Raw genomic sequence first — 23,071 nt, forward strand, 5'->3', positions numbered from 1 at the left:
CTCAGCCATAAAAAGGAATGAAATTGAGTTATTCGTAATGAGGTGGATGGATCTAGAGTCTGTCATACAGAGTGAAGTAAGTCAGAAAGAGAAAAACAAATACCGTATGCTAACACATATACATGGAATCTAAAAAAAAATGGTTCTGATGAACCTAGGGGCAGGACAGGAATAAAGATGCAGACATAGAGAATGGACTTGAGGACACGGGGAGTGGGAAGGGTAAGCTGGGACGGCGTGAGAGTGGCATGTACTTATATACACTATCAAATGTAAAATAGATAGCTCGTGGGAAGCACCCGCATAGCACAGGGAGATCAGCTCGGTGCTTTGTGACCACCTAGAGGGTTGGGATAGGGAGGGTGGGAGGGAGACACAAGAGGGAGGATTTATGGGGATATATGTATACGTATAGCTGATTCACTTTGTTATAAAGCAGAAACTAACACACCATTGTAAAGCAATTATACTCCAAGAAAGATGTAAAAAAAAAAACCAGACAAATAAACCTGCACTATCCATTGTGGAAGGGAAGTTCTTGGGAGGGGCTGGGGAAGGCTTCTGGTGTGCCATAACTGGATCTGGGTGGGGGCTTCCTAATTCTTCACTTTGTAAAATTTCTCAAGCTCTACACTTTAGATTTATGTAGTCCATTGTATGTTCATTATGCTTACCAAAAAAGGAAAAAGTTCTTAATAAAAAAATCCTGACAGATAACATTTCTTACTTATCAGATGGGCACAAATCCAAGTTTGACAACATGATCTGTTGGCAAGACTATAAAGGAAACAGGTGCTCTCATGTATTACTGATAGGAGTGCAAAACTGCACAACTCTTTGAAAAGAAATCTGATAATATTAACAAAATGCCCTAGTAGTTTCATATCAGTAATTTATCCTAAATATATACCTCCAAAATAGCACAAGGTTATTCAGTGTTTTGTTTTGGGCAACATAATAAGAATGGAAACAAGCCAATGTTCATTAGCAGGAGACTGACTAAATAACCAATGGTACTTACACACAATAAACTATTATATGGCCATAGAAAAGAATAATGACGACCTCTATGTATTAATAGCGACAGGAAAAAGCAAGGTGGAGAAAAGTGTACACAGAATTCTACCCTTTCTGGAAAGAAGAGAGAGAAATAAGAGTGCACACATGTGTTTGCTTATTTTTTGTCAAAAGAACTGAAGGAAAATAACATGGAAGCCAATGAAAGGTGCTATCCATTGGGAGAATGAGGGATGGGGCAGGGATTGGGATGGGAGTCAGACTTCTCTTTAAAAAAATTTTTTTTATGTTTTGGCTGCACCACATGGCATGTGGGATCTTAGCTCCCCAAGCAGGGATCGAACCCGTGCCCCCTGCAGTGGAAGCGCAGAGCCCTAACCATTGGACAACCAGGGAATTCCTAAACAAGTTTTTTAAATTTTCTTTTTTTAATTTTGAGTGAGACTTCTCTGAATGTGTTTTTTTATATTGTTCTGAGTTCTAAAAGATGAAAAACTTTACATGTTTAAATAATATAATTAAATCAAAGGGGAAGAGTGTGAAGTCCCCGAATTGAGAACAAACAAATGAACCTAATAATATATCAATCTGGAAACATAGCCACCCAGGGAACAGGGTTAATCCAAGTGAATTTTTTTGTGTGTGTGTGGTATGCGGGCCTCTCACTGTTGTGGCCTCTCCCATTGCGGATCACAGGCTCCAGACGCGCAGGCTCAGCGGCCATGGCTCACGGGCCCAGCCGCTCCGCGGCATGTGGGATCTTCCCGGACCGGGGCACGAACCGGTGTCCCCTGCATCAGCAGGCGGACTCTCAACCACTGCGCCACCAGGGAAGCCCCCAAGTGAATTTTTAATGCAGTATTGAATTGTATTCTAAGGACAAAAAGAACTGCAATAAAATCTTAAAGTTCACCGGGCAGTTGTATTTTTTGATAACACTTTTTTTGTTTTTGATAACACTTTTAAAAGTATTATTTCAAAGCTATTGTAGGATAAAGCAAATAAGTAAATTTGCTAATGTTTTTGGGAAGCATGACTTTTATTTGAAGAGAAAATATATGTAAACATAAAAACAAATATGATAGGGGAGAACCTATAATGTCAAATTTAGATTGGAAATATCAGTATGAATTCATGTTTGTTTTTTTTTCAACGTAAGAAGTTCTGACCACTCAAAGGTCCTTAAAACAATGACATCCCAATGACAATGAGCACATCTAGGGCCCAGATGTTTGTTTCTAAGTTGTGTCCCAGTAAGTTCCAGATTTCCTTAGAGGAATGACTGATTTTAGATATGGTGCAAGGAAAGTCTAAGATGAGCCTGGGACACTTGTGTCACAGAAAGCCAGGAATCACTCAAAGACTAATGACATCATGTTATAAGTCACAAATAGCAGGTGGAAGGAGTTCCCACTGACTGAACTTGGGATAATTTGAACATCAAATGGAATAATGGCTTTAATTATTTGCCGTATGTTGAATAAATAAAAACCTGAGTGCAGAGTGATACTAGATAGACAGATGGATAGGTACCATTTGCTGTACCATTGGTAGCATCATACCAACCTCCAGTGAAATAATTGATTCAAGAAATTGTTTTACCTAAAATGATTAGGTGACAGCTATGGGGTAACAGGATATTCTCAGCATCACAAAATATTACCCACCGATTACTTGGTAATTGCAAAGGGAAACACCTTTATGATGGAGACATCTAGAGTAACCACGTGGCTTGGTGATCAAAGTTGGTATCATTAATAGCAGAATGGGACATCGCCTGTCTTCTGATGTGATGGGACATGAAGTACAGAGCCTTGTTTGTAAGAGATATTTAGGAAAGAGATAAAGCAAATATGGCAAAATGTAACAACTGTTGAATCTAAATGGTAGTTACAAAGGTGATCATTGTATCAGACCTTCAACTCTTCTGCATTTTTTAAATTTTCATAATAAATTAGGGAAAAATGACTCCATTGACATGTACTTTTTGGAAATACTTGGGAGACTACCAAGGACAAATTGTTGAATTTAAAATGCAGGTTAGAAAATATATAAATCATTATTTATTTTTGTAAAATATGTATAGTACACTAAAAATTAATATATTTGCACACCTATGTTCATAGCAGCACTATTTAAAATAGCCAAAAGGTGGAAACAACCCAAGTGTCCATCCTTGAATGAATGAATAAACAAAATGTGATATATACACTCAATGGAATATTAGTTAGCCTTACAAAGGAAATTCTGATACATGCTACACTATGGATGAACCTTGAGGACATTATGCTAAGTGAAATAGCCCAGTCACAAAAAGAGAAATACTGTATGATGCCACTTATGCGAAGTACCTAGAGTAGTCAAGTTCATAAAGACAGAAAGTAGAACGGTGGTGGCCAGGAGCTGGGGGAGGGAGAAACGTGGAGCTGTTTAATGGGTACAGAGTTGCAGTTTTGCAAGGTGAAAAGCGTTGTGGAGGTTGGTTGCACACAATGTGAACATACTCAACACTCCTGAACTGTACACTTAAAAATGGTTAAGATGGTAGATTTTATGTGATGTGTATTTTACCACAATTAAAATTAAAATTAAAAAATCAGTAGACACTATGCACAGAGTTGTTATTTCTCTAAGTTAGTTTCAATTTTTAGGAAAATGGATTTTCAGTAAACAATAGAAATTGTCCACACAGCCTGAGAATTTTGTCAGAAGACACAAAAATCCTTTGTCCCACGAGGTGAGAGGCCAAGTGGCCCGCCAGGTGCCTCCTCTGCATTTGGGTTGCCATGAAAAGCTTGGCCTGCTGACCCCTTGACTGGGCGGGGAGAACCTGAGACCCAGCAGCAGGGCCCTTCCAGGAACAATGCTTTGCTTGGTGTCTGGCCAGCGAGGAGGCGAAGTTTGAAGGCTGTTGTTGACCCAGTGCTGGCCCGCCTGCCTCGTCCTTCACACCCATTCCAGCCCCTCACCTTGCCTGACTGCACCCTGGGGTGACTCCTGCCCTCACAGCTTCCTCCACTTCAGAGCCAGGCTTTGATCTCACCTCCCAGGATCCAGTTTCTGCTGAAGTCCATCACTGCCTCAGATCTACGGGTTATTACCCACACAGCATCCCAGGCAGATGATTCATTTCAACCCTGGCTGATCTCTACATTTTGACCTTCTGGCTCTATCGGGCTCCAGGCCCTTTATCCTAGTTGTGATGGAGAACCTACATCTTGACTATGAAGACGTTCATATAAACGTACAAGCCATGAACATCTTCTTTTCCAAAACTTTCAATGGAGCAGTACTAGCATTTATATCCACATGGGATTTTGAAAAAAATGACTTATGCAGTTCTATTTTGTTTCCCATTAAATTAATATTTCCTGTTTTACTTAAGGCACTGTCAACATAACCTCAGTATCATACTGTGCCCTCTTTTTTTCAAATTAAATATTTTGAAAACTTAGAAAAGTACAGAGAACATCATAACAAACACCTGTGTTCAGACTACCCAGGATGAACCAATGTTAACATTTTGTAGTGATTGTTTCAAGTCTAGAATTTTCATTTTACTTCTGTATATGGACAGAGCTGGCCTCGGGAAAACAGTGAAGTTAGCAGAGTTCCTTTCCTGCTGCCCCCTTCCCTGGCAGTTGACTGACCGGGCACCCATGGCCCTTGGTTCTTCAGTGGCCCGTGTGGTGCCTCTCCCAGAACAGCTGTGCTGGTGGCTGTTCCAGGGCTCTAGATGGAACAGTGGAGTCCTCAACTGTATTAGAAACAAGTCCTGGTTATGAGTCACACAAAAAGTTCCAAGCAGAAAAAGGAAAGTTATTAGAACAAAGGAAACTTATTATCATAACTCTGCAGGTGGATCTGTAGGCACCAGGCCTCAGAGGGGAAATGCATCCAGGAAATGAACAGCTGTTGGAATCCCAGCTTGCAGCTGCTTCTCTGTGCTTCATTCTTTACTCTTGTTCAGTTCACCTGTTGGAAATTAGCCTCCCATGGCTCCTGTGTTTACATACGACATGACCAGCCACACGAAGAGACTGACTAGCAGACCTTCAGTGGCAATTCCACATGTCTGAGCAAGAGCATCTGATTGTCCCACCCTGGGTCAGATGTCCCCCTCTGAGGAGGGTGGCCAGGTCATGTACACAAACATGGCCGCCAGGCTCCCACTTTTGTGCTGCTGTGGATTCGGGGGCTGAGTTTCAAGAAGGAAACCCCCCTCTCCTGCACAGGGGTGCAAAGCTTTCAGGGGACAATCACTGCACACAACTGGAGTATCAGCCAAAGCTAGGACTGACTCTCTAGCCTAAACACCTTGAACTTGGGAAAGCACAAGGAGATGAGGAGGATGAAGATAACCAGGCCTCACGGCACACAGTATAGGTGCTTCATGGGCGGCCACTCTCCCTGAAAGGATCGTGGGGCAGGATCTGTGTATGGACCAAGAATCCCATATTATGACTGGAGTATGCTCTATAGTTGATGCTAATGTTTCTATATTCCTTCCATGAATGTTTAGACTCTGATGTGCCAGGGACTTAACCGGGAGTGAGGAAGCAGTGACAGTCCAACTCCAAACTCCTCCAAAGGGCTTGTACTTTGATGTGAACCCTGCATGTATAGTCTAGGAGGTTGGCTCCATTTTTGAGCAATAGCGCATAAAGTGAACACTTCCTTTTCTTTCTCCATTCACTCCCACTTCTCAAGGTCTGTGCTTGGGTTTTACCCTTGTAAGTCATTTCAAACATTTTCTAGAATAAGCAGGGTAGATATTTCTAAATACATAAAATGAGGTTATGTTTATATTTTTATGCTAGCTCATAGAAAATGAAATATAATCCTAATAATGGTACTATTTTGACCATATGGACAGTTATCATTTATAATATTTTTTCTGAAGAAATCTCAAACCCTGACTTGGGATGGAGAACAGAAATCCTTGTTGGGGGCTGTAGAGTGGGGTGAGCCTTACATACCACAGATAGTCTGTTGGCTATTATTTGCTCACGAAAGGCTACTTCTCTGGGCTCTTCTGCCCTCAGGTGTTGCAAATTTCACTTTTGAATCAGGGCTGCAACCTCACTCCACTCATCAATAGCAGTGCCCTGAGTTTTAGATTGACAGTTGAATGCATGGAAACTCACTGAGCTTCACCCAACACCAAGATGGCTTAGCTTTAGGAAAGACACAGGGCTGGTGACCACACAGCATGCAAGGTGACGGCGGGCAGTCTGTGGGCTTGGGCACAGACTGGGAATACTTCTGGCTTGCTCTGCACATAGGGTGTGCACTGGATATGAGGGACGAGGCTGAGAACACACAGACAAATTCAGTTCAGCGAAGCCATCCACTTGGGGTCCCCTCAGCTTTTGTCCTTGCCTGTCTCAGCCCATTCCCAGCACAGCTGCACCTCACCAAAGCCCATTCCTATGATGACAGTTGAGACAGTGGGGCACAGGAGTCTGGTGCATCCTCAGCAGGCTCTCGGCATCCTGCATTCAGCATATCCCTGTGGTCCATTGACTCAGTGCTACAAGGACTCAACAACTAAGGCAAGAGTCAAATTCTCCTGTGTCTCTGAGGCTAAAAGGTCACAAACCAGCTGCTAACCCAGGGCCTCACCTTCCTCATGTTTGTATCTCAAGCACAGGGTCTGTCATACAATAGGTACTTGATAAGGTAATAGGTAATTGATAGGTATGATAGGTAACTGTCTCATGAATATTCAGTTTTGACCCCTGAACTTTATTTTATATTCAAGTTGTTCATGCGCCTAGTGTTTATAAGTAAGTAAATGATTGCCTAGCAGCAAAACTATTTTTTTTCTATTTTGAGAATAACTTGTATCAAAGGCCTTTGGCTTTTATGCTGATAAAAGACATGGTGATTGTAACATAAAGTCCTGAACTGTTCTCTTTCAATCTGTCTTCCAGATTATTTGAATATATTTTGCTCTATAAGGATGGAGTGATGTTTCAGATTGAACAAGCCACCAAGCAGTGCTCCAAGATCACCCTGACAGACCCCTGGGACCCTCTGGACATTCCTCAGAACTCCACCTTTGAGGACCAGTACTCCATTGGGGGGCCCCAGGAACAGATCACCGTCCAGGAGTGGTCGGACAGAAAGTCAGCCAGATCGTGTAAGGGCTCAACAAAGTATTCAAGTATCGCATCTCAGGAAGCAGGATGGGAAATAATGTTTAAGTCCATTAAGGAAGGTAGTTGTTAAGGATATTTAGAAGCTTAATCAAATTGTTTAACTCCATTTGCAGTCCCCAAATGTACTCTGCTAGTTGTGTAGCACTGGGATCTAAGCAAGGCATTTGAACAAACACCTCAGCCTTCTAAGGTCCCCTGTAACTTTCTGCCACTTTGACTATTATGGGCTTAGCCTTGGCTCTGACGTTTCATGATGCCCTGGAGGTCTGTGACATGGAAGGTGTTTGTCTAAGTCACACATTAGATTTGGGTGCCTCCTTTTCCTTTCCCCCAAACACTAACTAAAGTTGCAGCGACCAGATCTACTGCCATTATTACATCTGCTTTTATACATAGATGTGAAGCTCTTCTCTGCAATGCTGCCAACACACCTCTCCCGAGACTGTTTCAAAAACACAGGCCTTTGTGCTGTGGAAAACAGTATGATGGTTCCCTCCAAAGTGAAGCACAGAATTACCAGATGACCCAGCAATATAGGGCATATACCCTAAAGAACTGAAAGCAAGGACTCAGACAGATATTTGTACATCTATGTTCATAGCAGCATTATTCATCAAGTCCAGAGGTGCAAACAACACAAGTGTCCATCAGCAGACAAATGGGTACACAAAGCTGGTGTATACATACAGTGGAAAATCACTGAAGCTTAAAAAGGAAGGAAATTCTGACACATGGTACAACATGGATGAACCTTGAGGACATTATGCTGAGTGAAAGAAGCCAGTCACTAAGGGATAAATACTGTATCATTTCACTTATATGAGGTACCTAGAATAGTCAAAATCATAGAGACAGAAAGTAGAATGGTGGTTTCCAGGGACTGGAGGGAGGGAGGAATGGGGAGTTAGTGTTTAATGGACAGTTTCAACTGGGGAATATGGGAAATTTCTGGAGATGGATGGTGGTGACATTTTCATAACAATGTGAATGTACTTGGTGCCACCAAACTGTACTTAAAAATGGTTAAAATGGTCTATTTTATGCATATTTTGCATAATTAAAAATACACACATTCTGCCTGTCTTGTACATTAAAAACTCAACTTGCCTTCCTCCTATAGATGAAACCTGGATTGGCATTTATACAGTCAAGGATTGTTATCCTGTCCAGGAAACCTTCACCAAAAATTACAGTGTGCTATTGTCCACACGGTTTTTCGACATACAGCTGGGCATTAAAGACCCGTCGGTGTTTACCCCGCCAAGCACATGCCAGACAGCCCAGCCAGAGAGGATGAGCGAGGACTGCTCCTGATAAACCTGTGAACGCGGCAGGGACAGCATCGGACGTCAGCTGCCAGCCGCCCCAGCTCGAACCGGATTCGAGACTTGAGAGATGAGACTCTTCATTAGAGATAAATATCATAATTCTAGGAAGATAAACTTCGATGTGTGTTTTGTTTTGTTTTGTTTTGTTTGTATGTGTGGTTGTGACTACTTCGGCTAGGTTTACCAAAAGGAATGGAATGGAGAGTATGTGGTAATATATGAAGAGATGGCTAACACGGGGACCTCAGAGGTTCCCGAAGCCTGTCTGGGAGCTGCGCTTTCTGTGTGCAGGTGTATGGGAAGTGCGGTGGCATACACGGGATGAGGGGTGGGTCAGCAGGGGCGAACGTGTTGTTATCGACCTTACTGGGAATTGCTAGATGGCTGGCACATGGTGATAAAAAGAGCGGAACGACTTTGGTCAGTTTTGGTATTAATGTCTAAGCTCTCTACAGACAATGACCCGCTTGTTGCCTGCGCCAGGGTAGGGACTGCGCCCACTGCTGCAGGCCTCCAGCACCTCCTTTTCCCCCACCCTGTGCTCCCTTGGCTGCTGACAGTGTGATCCCTTAAAATCCCTTCCGGCCTTAAGAGCTTTATGGCATGACCCAATGGATGTAAACAGTTGGGGAGGAAATGAAAGGTTGTAACACAAAGTAATGATTTCTCTAAAGATATATTTTAAACAGGAGGGTTTGGAAAATCTTAATGTCTATTTCTGGGTAAGCATGAGCCATATATGCTTCCTTTTTTTTCTATGCAAGAGTATTGATATATGTGCTGAATCATCACATACTTGTCAAGAGACCTGTAGAGACAGGTAGCATTCTCACAATAGCACTGAACTGGGAGTCAGGGGACTATGGTTTCTGAAATCCAGGACGAGAATTCCCTTGTACTGGAACTCCTTTGATTCACTAGACATATCATGCTTCCCCTCACCTCTGCATCCCTGGGGCAGCGTTTCACAGCCTCTTTGTCTATCTGACTTCTGCTTATCCTTCCCAGGTCAGCTCATGCATGGCCTTTGGAGGCTGCTCCCAAGCCTGGACTGGGTACACCTCGCAGCTTGAACATGCTAGTCTGACAATGCTTACTAGGCTGTGTCTAAACTTCCTGCTTCCTGGATGCTTTCACTCACTAGCCTGGCTATGAGCACCATGAGTACGGGTACCGTGTTCTGTTTACTTTTATATGCCCAGCACCAAGTGCCTGGCACGTGGTCAGTGCCCTAAACTTATGTAGAGTGGAGAATGCTAGCCTCTCTGGTCCTTACTTCCTCATCTGTTAAATGGGATTGGGTTTGCTGATCTCTAGGGAGATATCTAGTAATAAAATTTATCATTCTAGATTCCTTCTACTATTGTGTTTTATCTGGCCATCTATCCATCATCTGTTACCAGGAGAAATGTGTGATGCCTATATTATGCTGAAAACAATCTGTATTACTCACAGTTTATCTATATTGTTTCAATAAACAAATTTAATTGCATTTCTAAGTGTTTTTTGATATATTTGTTCTTGTAATAAATATGGGTTATCTTGGCTATAAGGGAGTTAAAATGCTTCTCTAATGAATAAAGTGCTTCCTGTGATCTACACCAAATTCATTTTCCTTTCTCAAGAGCCTGCTCTTCCTCTTAAAGCCCAGTTGCCTGGGTCAGAAGCCTCAGAGTCATTCTTGACCTATATTTTCTCCTTCAGTCCTCATAGGCAGTCAGTGTCCCGAGTCCCATCAGAATAGCTCTTAAAGCTACTGCCTCTTGTCCATCCCCTCAGCAGCCATCACCGAGGTCCAGGCTCTTAGCATTGCTGGCCTTTGCAAGGTCTCTATACACTCTGTCCTTGTCCTTGTTCTAGAAGCCAACCTCTGTTCGTTCGTTTGCTCATTCATTCATTCATAAGCCAGTCCTGATTCCCTGTTGTCTCCAGTGGCCATGCCGGTTCCTAGAGTCACAGAGTAGCGTGCAGCCCAGTCAAGGCCAGCATCTGGAATGCCACCTGGGGAAACTTTCACAGCTGCCTTCGAGGCAGTCCAGCCTGATCAAGCCTTTGTGACAGCATTTTCCCCACTTTCTCTCTCTCCACCCAAAAGATAGCCCCGCTCCATTCCAAACTGCACACCCCTCTTAGTTAGCCTCGGATCTTCACATGTGCCCACCCCAGTCCACAGCCCCACTCAAAGCAGAAAGGAAGGGAACTCATTCTATTCAGGACACGTGAAGTGGGTGCCTTTCATTTTTCAGTTTGTCCATTTTGGTCGTTAAACCCCTTTGCAGTTAAGCCAAGTCTTCCTTCCGGAAGGATTTTATGTCTGGCGGGGACCTCAATACACACCTGATGGTGCCCTGCCCCTGTGGTTCTCCACTGCCTACAGGTAAAGCTGAGGCTCTATAGCCTGGTGTCCAAGGCCCTTTTGATCAGGCCCTGACTCCCTCTCCAGCCTCGGTCCTTGGCACTGTTCTCTTTTTCCCAACGGCCACAAGAGCCTGAGAAGTGAAGCTTGGGTTACCTCTGAGTAGAGGGGGTTTTCTCAGTCACCAATCTTGTGTAAAACTCGCTAGTGGCAATCATAGTAAAAAATAAGAGTGCTCTTGAATAGGGCAGGGACTGGTCCGTCTTAGTGAAGAGGAGCATCTGATGCCTCACTTATCTGCAGACAGGGATGCCATTCCTGACATGGTCCTGGACCAGACTTGGGTCCCACTTTGAGGATCCCGTCTCATGCGTTGCTGATCCTTTATGCTATGTCGGAGCAACTTCCTTGCACCCCTCCCAAGGCAGACTGCCAGGATCCATGCAAGCCCCAGCGTCTTCTCTACCTTCTGCCTTCAACTCTAAAGGCTCAGCCCTGGGATAGAGCCATCCCTCCCTCTCTCACTGGCCCATGTGGAGTGAAACAGGCCTGGCCTTTCTGGCCCCAGTTGTTCTAATTATCAGGGTGACTTTCTTACAACAAGCTGTGCTATTATCAGGGTGACTCTCTTACAGGAAGCTTTGCTAATTGAGATAATGCTGCATTTCCTAAGATTAGGACACAGCATTCAAAATATGAAAGCATTTAAATATTTTTAAAAGGCCAGAAAGTTTAGATCTCTGAGGAAATTTCCTGTGAAGTACTAAATTTCCCACCAAGCTAAATTCCACATCATTTGAAAACTCAATACTCACCCCTTGCTGGATTTTCTTTACTAACTCCACCCTCTCAATTTTCCCTCTGTTTTAAACTGGTGTATTCACCTGTGCCACACGGTGGTGTTTTTCAGTTTTTCCAAGCATGTAGATTGTGTTTTCCTCCCTCTACTGAAGGCACCTTAAATGCAGGAACAGCATCCTTGCTGTTCTGTTGACTTCAGTTGGAGGAGAGAATGAGCCTCCTCAGCCGAAGTCTCATGAATAATTTATGAGATTTAAAGGCCTTGTGGGTGGCCATCTTTTTAAAAAGATAAACTTAACTTCATATATGGATATTCTAGCATCAATAAGCTTTTAAGAACTCTGCTAGGATAATTACAACTGAAATGTACTTTTGTTTTAAAGCAGAATTATTATTTCAGCAACGTGCAGAAGAAACATTGAGCTATAATTTATTGTATATTTTATTCAGGGAGACTGACACTTTTGTATCCCTACTTTAAAATTCATATTGTTTTCATTAGGGCAAATATTAACACATAGTTACCATATCTATTTCCTAATTAAGATGGAAAGGGTAATGTAGCTTCAGCAATCAGGAAGTGGGATGTAGTTATCCTATAATTTAGGAATAATTTTGCAGTGGATACAACATTCATAGTATTAGGGTAATCTGAGTATACATGTGTGTGTTCTGCGCTGCAGTTGCACCTATAACATTCCCAGTGGTACAGTGTATATCTATTTTAAAGTACATTTGTTCAAATTGGATAACTAAGTGTTCTTTTCTTTCATCAGTGTACTTTTTGATGACAAAATAAGTACTCTTCTTATTAAAATATGTCTGCTATCATTGCAATTTCACTTGAGCTCTATAATATCAATAAAGAAAACTATCAAAAAACACAATAAATTAAAGGTTATCTTGTGAAATGGTTTCTCAAACCTAAATTACATTTTTTACTAACCTCTCAGCCTAGTTGATTAGTCCTCTCAGCCTGAAAAAAGGTTGGGAAAACACTGGTGTTAGTTTCCCAACCAGGAGGTACCAACCTAAACTTATGAAAAATTCCCAGTTAACTAAATACACAAACTTGTTTGATAAACAGTATAGTCTTGGGCTAGAGTGGGTGGTTATATGAAATAGATATTTAGGGTCCCTTGATTTTGTTTCACTCCTCATGGCAGAAGTGGTACCTTTGTTGTAGAGTCATGGTAGAGCTGTCCTATCTTATGGAATAAGAACATCTTAGCAAAGCCAAGTATTCCATTAAATTCTATTGGATTGGCCCAAACCCCAAATGAACTTTTTGGCCAACCCAGTACTATAGAATGCAGAATTCTCTTCCAGAAAAAAACAAAGTTGTATAAAAGCTAAATTGAAAACTTTTTTTTTCCTTTTTTAAATTTTCTTGTATTTTTTTTTAAAATCTTTATTGGAGTATTACTGCTTTACAATGGTGTGTTAGTTTCTGCTGTATAACAAAGTGCATCAGCTATACATATACATATATCCCCGTATCCCCTCTCTCTTGCATCTCCCTCCGACCCTCCCTATCCCACCCCTCTAGGTGGTCACAAAGCACCAAGCTGCTCTCCCTGTGCTATGTGGTTACTTCCCACTAGCTATCTATTTTACATCTGGTAGTATATATAAGTACATGCCACTCTCTCACGTCGTCCCAGCTTACCCTTCCCACTCCCCGTGTCCTCAAGTCCATTCTCTATGTCTGCATCTTTACTCCTGTCCTGCACCTAGGTTTATCAGAACCATTTTTTTTTAGATTCCATATATATGTGTTAGCATACGGTATTTGTTTTTCTCTTTCTGACTTACTTCACTCTGTATGACAGACTCTAGATCCACCCACCTCACTAGGAATAACTCAATTTTGTTTCTTTTTATGGCTCAGTAATGTTCCATTGTGTATATGTGCCACATCTTCTTTATCCATTCATCTGTCAATGGACACTTAGGTTGCTTCCATGTCCTGGTTATTGTAAATAGAGCTGCAATGAACATTGTGGTACATGACTCTTTTTGAATTATGGTTTTCTCAGGGTATATGACCAGTAGTGGGATTGCTGGGTTGGATAGTGGTTCTATTTTTAGGAACCTCCATACTGTTCTCCATAGTGACTGTATCAATTTACATTCCCACCAACAGGGCAAGAGGGTTCCCTTTTCTCCACACCCTCTCCAGCATTTATTGTTTCTAGATTTCTTGATGATGGCCATTCTGACTGGTGTGAGGTGATACCTCATTGTAGTTTTGATTTGCATTTCTCTAATGATTAGTGATGTTGAGCATTCTTTCATGTGTTTGTTGGCAATCTGTATATCTTCTTTGGAGAAATGTCTATAGGTCTTCTGCCCATTTTTGGATTGGGTTGTTTGTTTATTTGATATTGAGCTGCATGAGCTGCTTGTAAATTTTGGAGATTAATCCTTTGTCAGTTGCTTCATTTGCAAATATTTTCTCCCATTCTGAGGGTTGTCTTTTTGTCTTGTTTATGGTTTCCTTTGCTGTGCAAAAGCTTTTAAGTTTCATTAGGTCCCATGTGTTTATTTTTCTTTTTATTTCCATTTCTCTAGGAGGTGGGTCAAAAAGAATCTTGCTCTGATTTATGTCATGGAGTGTTCTGCCTATGTTTTTCTCTAAGAGTTTTCTACTGTCTGGGCTTACATTTAGGTCTTTAATCTGTTTTGAGTTTATTTTTGTGTATGGTGTTAGGGAGTGTTCTAATTTCTTTCTTTTACATGTAGCTGTCCAGTTTTCCCAGCACCACTTTTGAAGAGGCTCTCTTTTCTCCATTGTATATTCTTGCCTCTGTTATCAAAAATAAGGTGACCATATGTGCATGGGTTTATCTCTGGGCTTTCTATCCTGTTCCATTGATGTATATTTCTGTTTTTGTGCCAGTACCATACTGTCTTGATTACTGTAGCTTTGTAGTATAGTCTGAAGCCCAGGAGCCTGATTCCTCCAGCTCCGTTATTCTTTCTCAAGATTGCTTTGGCTATTCGGGGTCTTTTGTGTTTCCATACAAACTGTGAAATTTCTTGTTATATTTCTGTGAAAAATGCCCGTGGTAGTTTGATAGGGATTGCACTGAATCTGTAGATTGCTTTGGGTAGTATAGTCATTTTCACAATGTTGATTCTTCCAATCCAAGAACATGGTATATCTCTCCATCTGTTGGTATCATCTTTAATTTTTTCATCATTGTCATAGTTTTCTGCATACAGGTCTTTTGTCTCCTTAGTAGGTTTATTCCTAGGTATTTTATTCTTTCTGTTGCAATGGTAAATGGGAATGTTTCCTTAATTCCTCTTTCAGATTTTTCATCATTAGTGTACAGGAATGCAAGAGATTTCTGTGCATTAATTTTGTATCCTGCTACTTTACCAAATTCATTGATTAGCTCTAGTAGTTTTCTGGTAGCATCTTTAGGATTTTCTATGTATAGTATCGTCATCTGCAAACAGTGACAGTTTTGCTTCTTCTTTTCTGATTTGGATTCCTTTTATTTCTTTTTCTTCTCTGATTGCTGTGGTGAAAACTTCCAAAACGATGTTGAATAATAGTGGTGTGTGTGGGCAACGTTGTCTTATTCCTGATCTTAGAGGAAATAATTTCAGTTTTTCACCATTGAGAACGATGTTGGCTGTGGGTTTGTCATATATGGCCATTATTATGTTGAGGTAAGTTCCCTCTATGCCTACTTTCTGGAGGGTTTTTTATCATATATGGGTGTTGAATTTTGTCAGAAGCTTTTTCTGCATCTATTGAGATTATCATATGGTTTTTATCCTTCAGTTGGTTAATACGGTGTATCACATTGATTGATTTGAGTATATTGAAGAATCCTTACATTTCTTGGATAAACCCCACTTGACATGGTGCATGATCCTTTTAATGTGTTGTTGGATTCTGTTTGTTAGTGTTTTGTTGAGGATTTTTGCATCTATGTTCATCAGTGACATTGGCCTGTAGTTTTCTTTCTTTCTGACATCTTTGTCTGGTTTTGGTATCAGGGTGATGGTGGCCACATACAATGAGTTTTGGAATGTTCCTCCCTGTGCTATATTTTGGAAGAGTTTGAGAAGGATAGGTGTTAGCTCTTCTCTAAATGCTTGATAGAATTTGCCTGTGAAGCCATCTGGTCCTGGGCTTTTTTTTGATGGAAGATTTTTAATCACAGTCTCAATTTCATTGTTTGTGATTGGTCTGTTTATATATTCTGTTTCTTCCTTGTTCAGTCTCAGAAGGTTGTGCATTTCTAAGAATTTTTCCATTTCTTCCAGGTTGTCTATTTTATTGGCATAGAGTTGCTTGTAGTAATCTCTAATGATCCTTTGTATTTCTGCAGTATCCGTTGTTACTTCTCCTTTTTCATTTCTAATTCTATTGATATGAGTCTTGTCTGTTTCTTTCCTGATGAATCTGGCTAATGGTTTATCAATTTTGTTTATCTTCTCAAAGAACCTGCTGTTAGTTTTACTGATCTTTGCTATTGTTTACTTCATTTCTTTTTCATTTATTTCTGATCTGATCTTTATGATTTCTTTCCTTCTGCTAACTTTGGGGGGTTTTTGTTCTTCTTTCTCTAATTGCTTTAGGTGTAAGATTAGGTTGTTTATTTGAGATGTTTCTTGCTTCTTGAGGTAGAATTGTATTACTCCAATCTTCCCTCTTAGAACTGCTTTTGCTGCATCCCATAGGTTTCGGGTTTTCATTGTCATTTTTTTCTAGGTATTTTTTGATTTCCTCTTTGATTTCTTCAATGAGCTCTTGGGTATTTAGTAGCATATTGTTTAGGCTCCATGTGTTTGTATTTTTTACAGTTTTTTTTTCCTGTAATTGATATCTAATCTCATAGCATTGTGGTCGGAGAAGATACTTGATACGATTTCAGTTTTCTTAAATTTACCAAGGCTTGATTTGTGACCCAAGATATGATCTATCCTGGAGAATGTCTGAGGAGCACTTGAGAAGAAAGTGTATTCTGTTGTTTTTGGATGGAATGTCCTATATATATCAATTAAGTCCATCTTGTCTAATGTGTCATTTAAAGCTTCTGTTTCCTTATTTATTTTCATTTTGGATGATCTGTCCATTGGTGAAAGTGGGGGGTTACATTCCCCTACTATGACAGTGTTACTGTTGATTTTCCCTTTAATGGCTGTTAGCATTTGCCTTATGCATTGAGGTGCTCCTATGTTGGGTGCATAAATATTTCCAATTGTTATATCTTCTTCTTGGGTTGATCCCTTGATCATTATGTAGTATCCTTCTTTGTATCTTGTAATAGTCTTTATTTTAAAGTTTATTTTGTCTGATATGAGAATTGCTACTCCAGCTTTCTTTTGATTTCCATTTGCATGGATTATCTTTTTCCATCCTCTCACTTTTAGTCTGTATGTGTTTCTAGGTCTGAAGTGGGTCTCTTGTAGACAGCATATATACGGGTCTTGTTTTTGTATCCATTCAGCCAGTCTATGTCTTTTGGTTGGAGCATTTAATCCATTTACATTTTTTTTTTTTTTTTTTTTTTTTTTTTTTTTTGTGGTATGCGGGCCTCTCACTGTTGTGGCCTCTCCCGTTGCGGAGCACAGGCTCCGGATGCGCAGGCTCAGCAGCCATGGCTCACGGGCCCAGCCGCTCCGCGGCATATGGGATCCTCCCAGACCGGGGCACGAACCCGTATCCCCTGCATCGGCAGGCGGACTCTCAACCACTGCGCCACCAGGGAGGCCCAATCCATTTACATTTAAGGTAATTATCAATATGTATGTTCCTATTACCATTTTCTTAATTGTTTTGGGTTTGTTATTGTAGGTCTTTTCCTTCTCTTGTGTTTCCTGCCTAGAGAAGTTCCTTTAGCATTTGTTGTAAAGCTGGTTTGGTAATGCTGGATTCTCTTAGCTTTTGCTTGTCTGTAAATGTTTTAACTTCTCCGTCGAATCTGAATGAGACCCTTGATGGGTAATCTTGGTTGTACGTTTTTCCCTTTCATCACTTTAAATATATCCTGCCACTCTCTTCTGGCTTGCAGAGTTTCTGCTGAAAGATCAGCTGTTAACTTTATTCCCGTGTATTTATTTGTTATTTTTCCCTTGCTGCTTTTAATATTTTTTCTTTGTATTTAATTTTTGATAGTTTGATTAATATGTGTCTTTTTATGTTTCTCCTTGGATTTATCCTGTATGGGACTCTCTGCAGTTTGTGAACTTGATTGACTATTTCCTTTCCCTTTTTGGGGAAATTTTTAACTATAATCCCTTCAAAATTTTCTCAGACCCTTTCTTTTTCTCTTCTTCTTCTGGGACCCCTATAATTCGAATGTTGGTGCATTTAATGTTGTCCCAGGGGTCTCTAAGACTGTCCTCAATTATTTTCATTCTTTTTTCTTTATTCTGCTCTGCAATCGTTATTTCCATTGTTTTATATTCCAGGTCAGTTATCCATTCTTCTGCCTCAGTTATTCTGCTATTGATTCTTTCTAGAGAATTTTAAATTTCATTTATTGTGTTGTTCATCATTTTTTGTTTGCTCTTTTCTTCTTCTAGGTCCTTGTTAAACGTTTCTGTATTTTCCTCATTCTATTTCCAAGATTTTGTATCATATTTACTATCATTACTCTGAATTCTTTTTCAGGTAGACTGCCTATTTCCTCTTCATTTGTTTGGTCTGGTTTGTTTTTACCTTGCTCCTTCATCTGCTGTGTATTTCTCTGTCTTCTCATTTTGTTTAACTTACTGTGTTTGAGGTCTCCTTTTCGCAGGCTGCAGGTTCATAGTTCCTGTTGTTTTTGGTGTCTGCCCCCAGTGGGTGAGGTTAGTTCAGTGGCTTGTGTAGGTTCCTGGTAGAGGGGACTGGTGCCTGTGTTCTGGTGTGTGGGGCTGGATCTTGACTTTTTGGTGGGCAGGGCCGCATCCGGTGATGTGTTTGGGGTGTCTTTGATCTTAGTATGATTTTAGGCAGCCTCTCTGCTAAGAAGTGGGGTTGTGTTGTTTGACATCGGGCATCCAGTACTGGAGCTTGCTGGCCATTGGGTGGAGCCAGGTCTTAGTGTTGAGACAGAGATCTCTGGGAGAGCTCTCACCGATTGATATTATGTGGGGCTGGGGGGTTTCTGGTGGTCCAGTGTCCTGAACTTGGCTCTCCCACCTCAGAGGCTCATGCCTGACACCAGGCTGGAGCACCAAGACCCTGTCAGCCACACGGCCAGGTACATGGGGATTTTCTTGCCTTTTGGGAAGTCTGATGTCTTCTGTCAACATTCAGTAGGTGTTCTGTAGGAGTTGTTCCACATGCAGATGTATTTTTGATGTATTTGTGGGGAGGAAGATGATCTCCACGTCTTACTCCTCCGCCATCTTGAAGGTCTCTCTCCAGCACCTTAGAGATTTTCAGTTCAAATATCTCACTTTGAAGTTACCCTAATATGGAGTATTTCCAAACTGAATGTTCTTCCCTAAGCCACTAACCATTGGCCCCTTCTATCAGAAATCCAGAATTATCTCCATGCCTATGGATCTATTCCCCTTACAGTGGGCATTGCCATTTAATGAGAAAGGAGAAGAGCCTGAATGAGAAGGCCTACTGGTTTGGGAAATACTGTCTCAGCTTTTTCAGTTCAGTAAATTTTAAATGACTCTTATTTTGTCTACTCAGAACAATTATAGTATTCTGATGTGTGCAAGTGTGTAGCAATTGAACCCTGGAGGACACTTTTTAGTTTAGCTTTGTATGGAAATTATATGATGTAGATAGTCCTTGTTTGATAATGGGTTATCATACAATTGTGAAAACTCACAAGTCTACTTTACTCTTCCTAAACCCCTTACCTTCCCAGTCAGTCATGAGAACTTTGTATTTCCTGGGTCAAAGGTTAGAAAGAGGGGAAAACAGTTTTTCTTCAGATGTTCAGATAGTTCAGATAATACAACAATGACAATTTTTTTAAATGGTATTTGAAGTGGGTAGTCCTGCAATGCAGATAAAGTTTTCCCCAGACTCTTGCCATATATAATCATTCAGTATGACCAGTCAGTTAAAAAATAAACTGTTTAATAATTTTTCTATTAAGATAAATCCATATGTCTCTAGAAGAGTGATAGTAGCAAATTTACTTAATGAAGTTAGATATAAATGGGCTAAACTTAATTGCTTCCAAACTTGGAAACAATGTTAAGCTCTGAGATCGAAAATATAAGACCAATAAATACATAATGAATGGATAAAGGAGTTATTTAGAGATTTAAGCCATGGAAAGAGAAGGTCTGCATATTCAGGGCTGAAAAACTGGAGAATTCATGAAGTTCTATTAAAGCAAGATTGCCATTGGAATGCTATCTCATCATGATGCTGTTGGAATGGGGCTGATGTGAGAGAATACTCGAATGTTCTCATTTTGTTTGAAGACAAAGTGGTTTCGCAGAAGGAGGTTGGTTTATGTGGAATTTAGTTAGGGAATCTAAGACCGAGGATTTGGCACTGTTTATCTAACTGTGTGCAGGAGAGAAAATTATGGAATCTGGCAGATATCTGGAGAATGTTGGGGACAATTTTGAGATTAAAGTTATGTGTTGTTACTTTGGGCAAGATCCAGGAATACCCAGATTTTACTTCCCTCTTCCTGTCTAGGATCCATAGAGGAGCACATTCAGAAGACAGAGCCAAGCAAACCATCACCATTATTTAGCTGGAACTTTGGCTCCCAAGCACTTCTGTAGAACTCTGGTGAACTAGGCGAGATCAAGTGGAGGTAGTAGAGGCCAAAGAAGCCACAAACCAAAGCAGGGTAAACTACTAGGTTGGTCCACTCTACTACAAATCCCAACTCAAGTAGACCTTATCACTCTCAGGTCAGCAAAAGGGCACACAGAGCAGACCCTCTGGCACCAGAGGAAAGGAACAAGGACACAGGAGCTAAGTATTTGCCTCATTGTCCAACACTGCCTTCCCTAGACCTTGGCTGTTCAGAGCAATGAATAGAAACACCCAAACCCGAGAGAAATATTTAACAAGGACCTTGGGACAGACAGAATTCGATAAACTCTGTGGCTTAGAAGAATTATTCCTCCAGACTAGGTGGATTCCCCTCTGATTAGAAATTTTACTTCTCAAATAATTTGTTATCACAGGTAAATGTCCTAAATGGCAGATTTAAGTATTCCACTCGCTGAAAAGATTCAAAGCACCATTGTAGAATAATGCATTGTCATTCTGGTTTATATGCCAGTCTCTTAACAAAGTTAAGTTGCTTAATATTTGTCAGTTTCTGAGGGAGATTATGGGATATAACAGAAAGGACAAGGGCTTGAAATCATACATACTTGAGTGACTGACTAGCTCACTTATTACTGTGGACAAATTATTGGAACTCTCTATGAGCCTAAGTTTTCTTTTCTTCCTTCTAAAGGGTTTGTTAGGATTAAATGAAACAGCATTTATAAAGTATGTAGCCAGTGATTTTGCAAGTAATAGGCACTCAAAATGTTAGATACTTCCTACCTTTGGTTTCTTTCCCCTGAGAGTTTGACCAACCCTTCATGGACCAACAATATCAATCCTTTATGACTGTGTAAATCTGCTAAGGATCTTATCTAGGTTATGGTGACCCACGAAGGCAGTGCCTTCTATGTGCTCATAGATCCGTTAGCTGGCCATCCCTCTGGGATACCTCTGTCTGTTCTCCATTGCTTCACACCCATTGGCAGTAATGTACCCACCCTTAGCCATACTCAGGTACCATCAGGGATAATATAAGCTTAATTTTAAAAATAACAGTGACTTTCTCTTAATAAACGTGGCTCTCATGGTTCTTGCCATTTTGCACAGAATACATTAAGGATAGAGAAAATTAAAATAGTATCAACCTCAATCTTAGACGATAGAAACCAGTACTTACTCTGTGTCAGGGTCTCTATTCAGAGTTTTATACTGATTTCCTCATTTAATCTCTACAACAACTTTTGAGCTAGAAACTATTATTATTGTTGTTATTATTATTATTACCACCTCATAAACGAGAACACTGAGGTTCATTTCAAATGCGCTTGACTTGAGAAGATAACTGATAACAATTTTCAATTGCTATTTTACCTCCTAGGTATATGCTATTAGCATATTATGAAGGGAACAAAGACACAGACCTACTAGAGAATGGACTTGAGGATATGGGGAGGGGGAAGGGTAAGCTGTGACAAAGTGAGAGAGTGGCACTGACATATATACACTACCAAACGTAAAATAGATAGCTAGTGGGAAGCAGCCGCATAGCACAGGGAGATCAGCTCGGTGCTTTGTGACCACCTAGAGGGGTGGGATAGGGAGGGTGGGAGGGAGACGCAAGAGGGAGGAGATATGGGAACATATGTATATGTATAACTGATTCACTTTGTTATAAAACAGAAACTAACACACCATTGTAAAGCAATTATACTCCAATAAAGATGTTAAAAAAAAAGTCATGTTTATTAAATGAGGAAAAGACTGAATGGATACATTAAAACACTGTTCTCTACAACCAATTTTGAATATAAGCTACATGTAAGACCGTGAACATCACGTCTGTTTGACTGACAGCAGTGCATGTGGACTTCTGGGTTGTGGCAGCACCTTCTTATCTTTCCTCAGATTTCACGGCCAAAAGTCCACTTAAACAAGCAAAGATATAAAGCCACAACAGTGTTGGAAACAAGAAGTATCCATCAGCAGTTTACCAACTTGCAAGAATGATCACTAACTAGCCATCAGAGGGCTCAGCTGAACAAGGGCCTTGACCATTCCACTCCTAAGCTTTGAAAAGCAACAGGCAAGCAGGAATAAGGTAGGAAAATGTTCTCACCCACTATTACTACTTCTGCCAAAAGCCTGGCCTGATCAGTCAGGAAGCCAGCAGGTATCTCCCCTAGTGGGAGAATATTTTGGGGACAGCCAAAGTCATTCCTTCATCCTCTATTTTCATGCCACTACTCAATAGCATCACTTTCCTGAATTAATTCCAGGTAATACTCTTTCTAGCAGCAGCCAAGAGTGAAATAGGACAACCAGTGGGCCATTGTTAACAGTATGTGAAGTCTCCCAAAGAGAGAAAAGGGTCCTGGGATTGTGGTTTTCAGCCTGAAGAAGCATCACCTGTCCAAATTCTCAGGAACGCATTTAATCACTAAGCTTTACTGAGATGCTACTGTGTGTAAGACTCTCTTCTAGGCACTGGGATACAGTGAAGGACAAGATAGGCCAGGTCCTATCCTCAGGGAGCTCCCATTCTGGTGTTGGTGGGTGAGCAGGCAACCACTGAAAAAGCCAGAGGGTGACAAGAACTATAAGGAGAAAAAAGAGGGTGATGAAGTAGAGTGAATAAATAGCCACTTCAGATGGAGATGGTCAAGGAAGGCCTCTCTGAGGAGGT

The 23,071-nt window shown here is 40.9% G+C and overlaps 1 protein-coding gene across 1 annotated transcript in view; it reads left to right on the forward strand.

Moving 5' to 3' along the window:
• The window catches only part of EPDR1 (ependymin related 1), a gene marked incomplete at both ends in the record, with an annotated part of 32,843 nt that extends 24,348 nt beyond the window's left edge, over nucleotides 1-8,495 (forward strand). Inside the window, 2 exons of the mRNA XM_079711365.1 lie at nucleotides 6,954-7,162; nucleotides 8,302-8,495. Coding sequence (XP_079567491.1) covers nucleotides 6,954-7,162; nucleotides 8,302-8,495 — 403 coding nt within the window. The remainder of the gene's footprint in view (nucleotides 1-6,953; nucleotides 7,163-8,301) is intronic.
• Nucleotides 8,496-23,071: the final 14,576 nt, after the last annotated feature.

Source organism: Hyperoodon ampullatus, assembly GCF_949752795.1.
Source record: "Hyperoodon ampullatus genome assembly, chromosome: 9".
Classification (NCBI taxonomy): Eukaryota; Metazoa; Chordata; class Mammalia; order Artiodactyla; family Ziphiidae; genus Hyperoodon; species Hyperoodon ampullatus.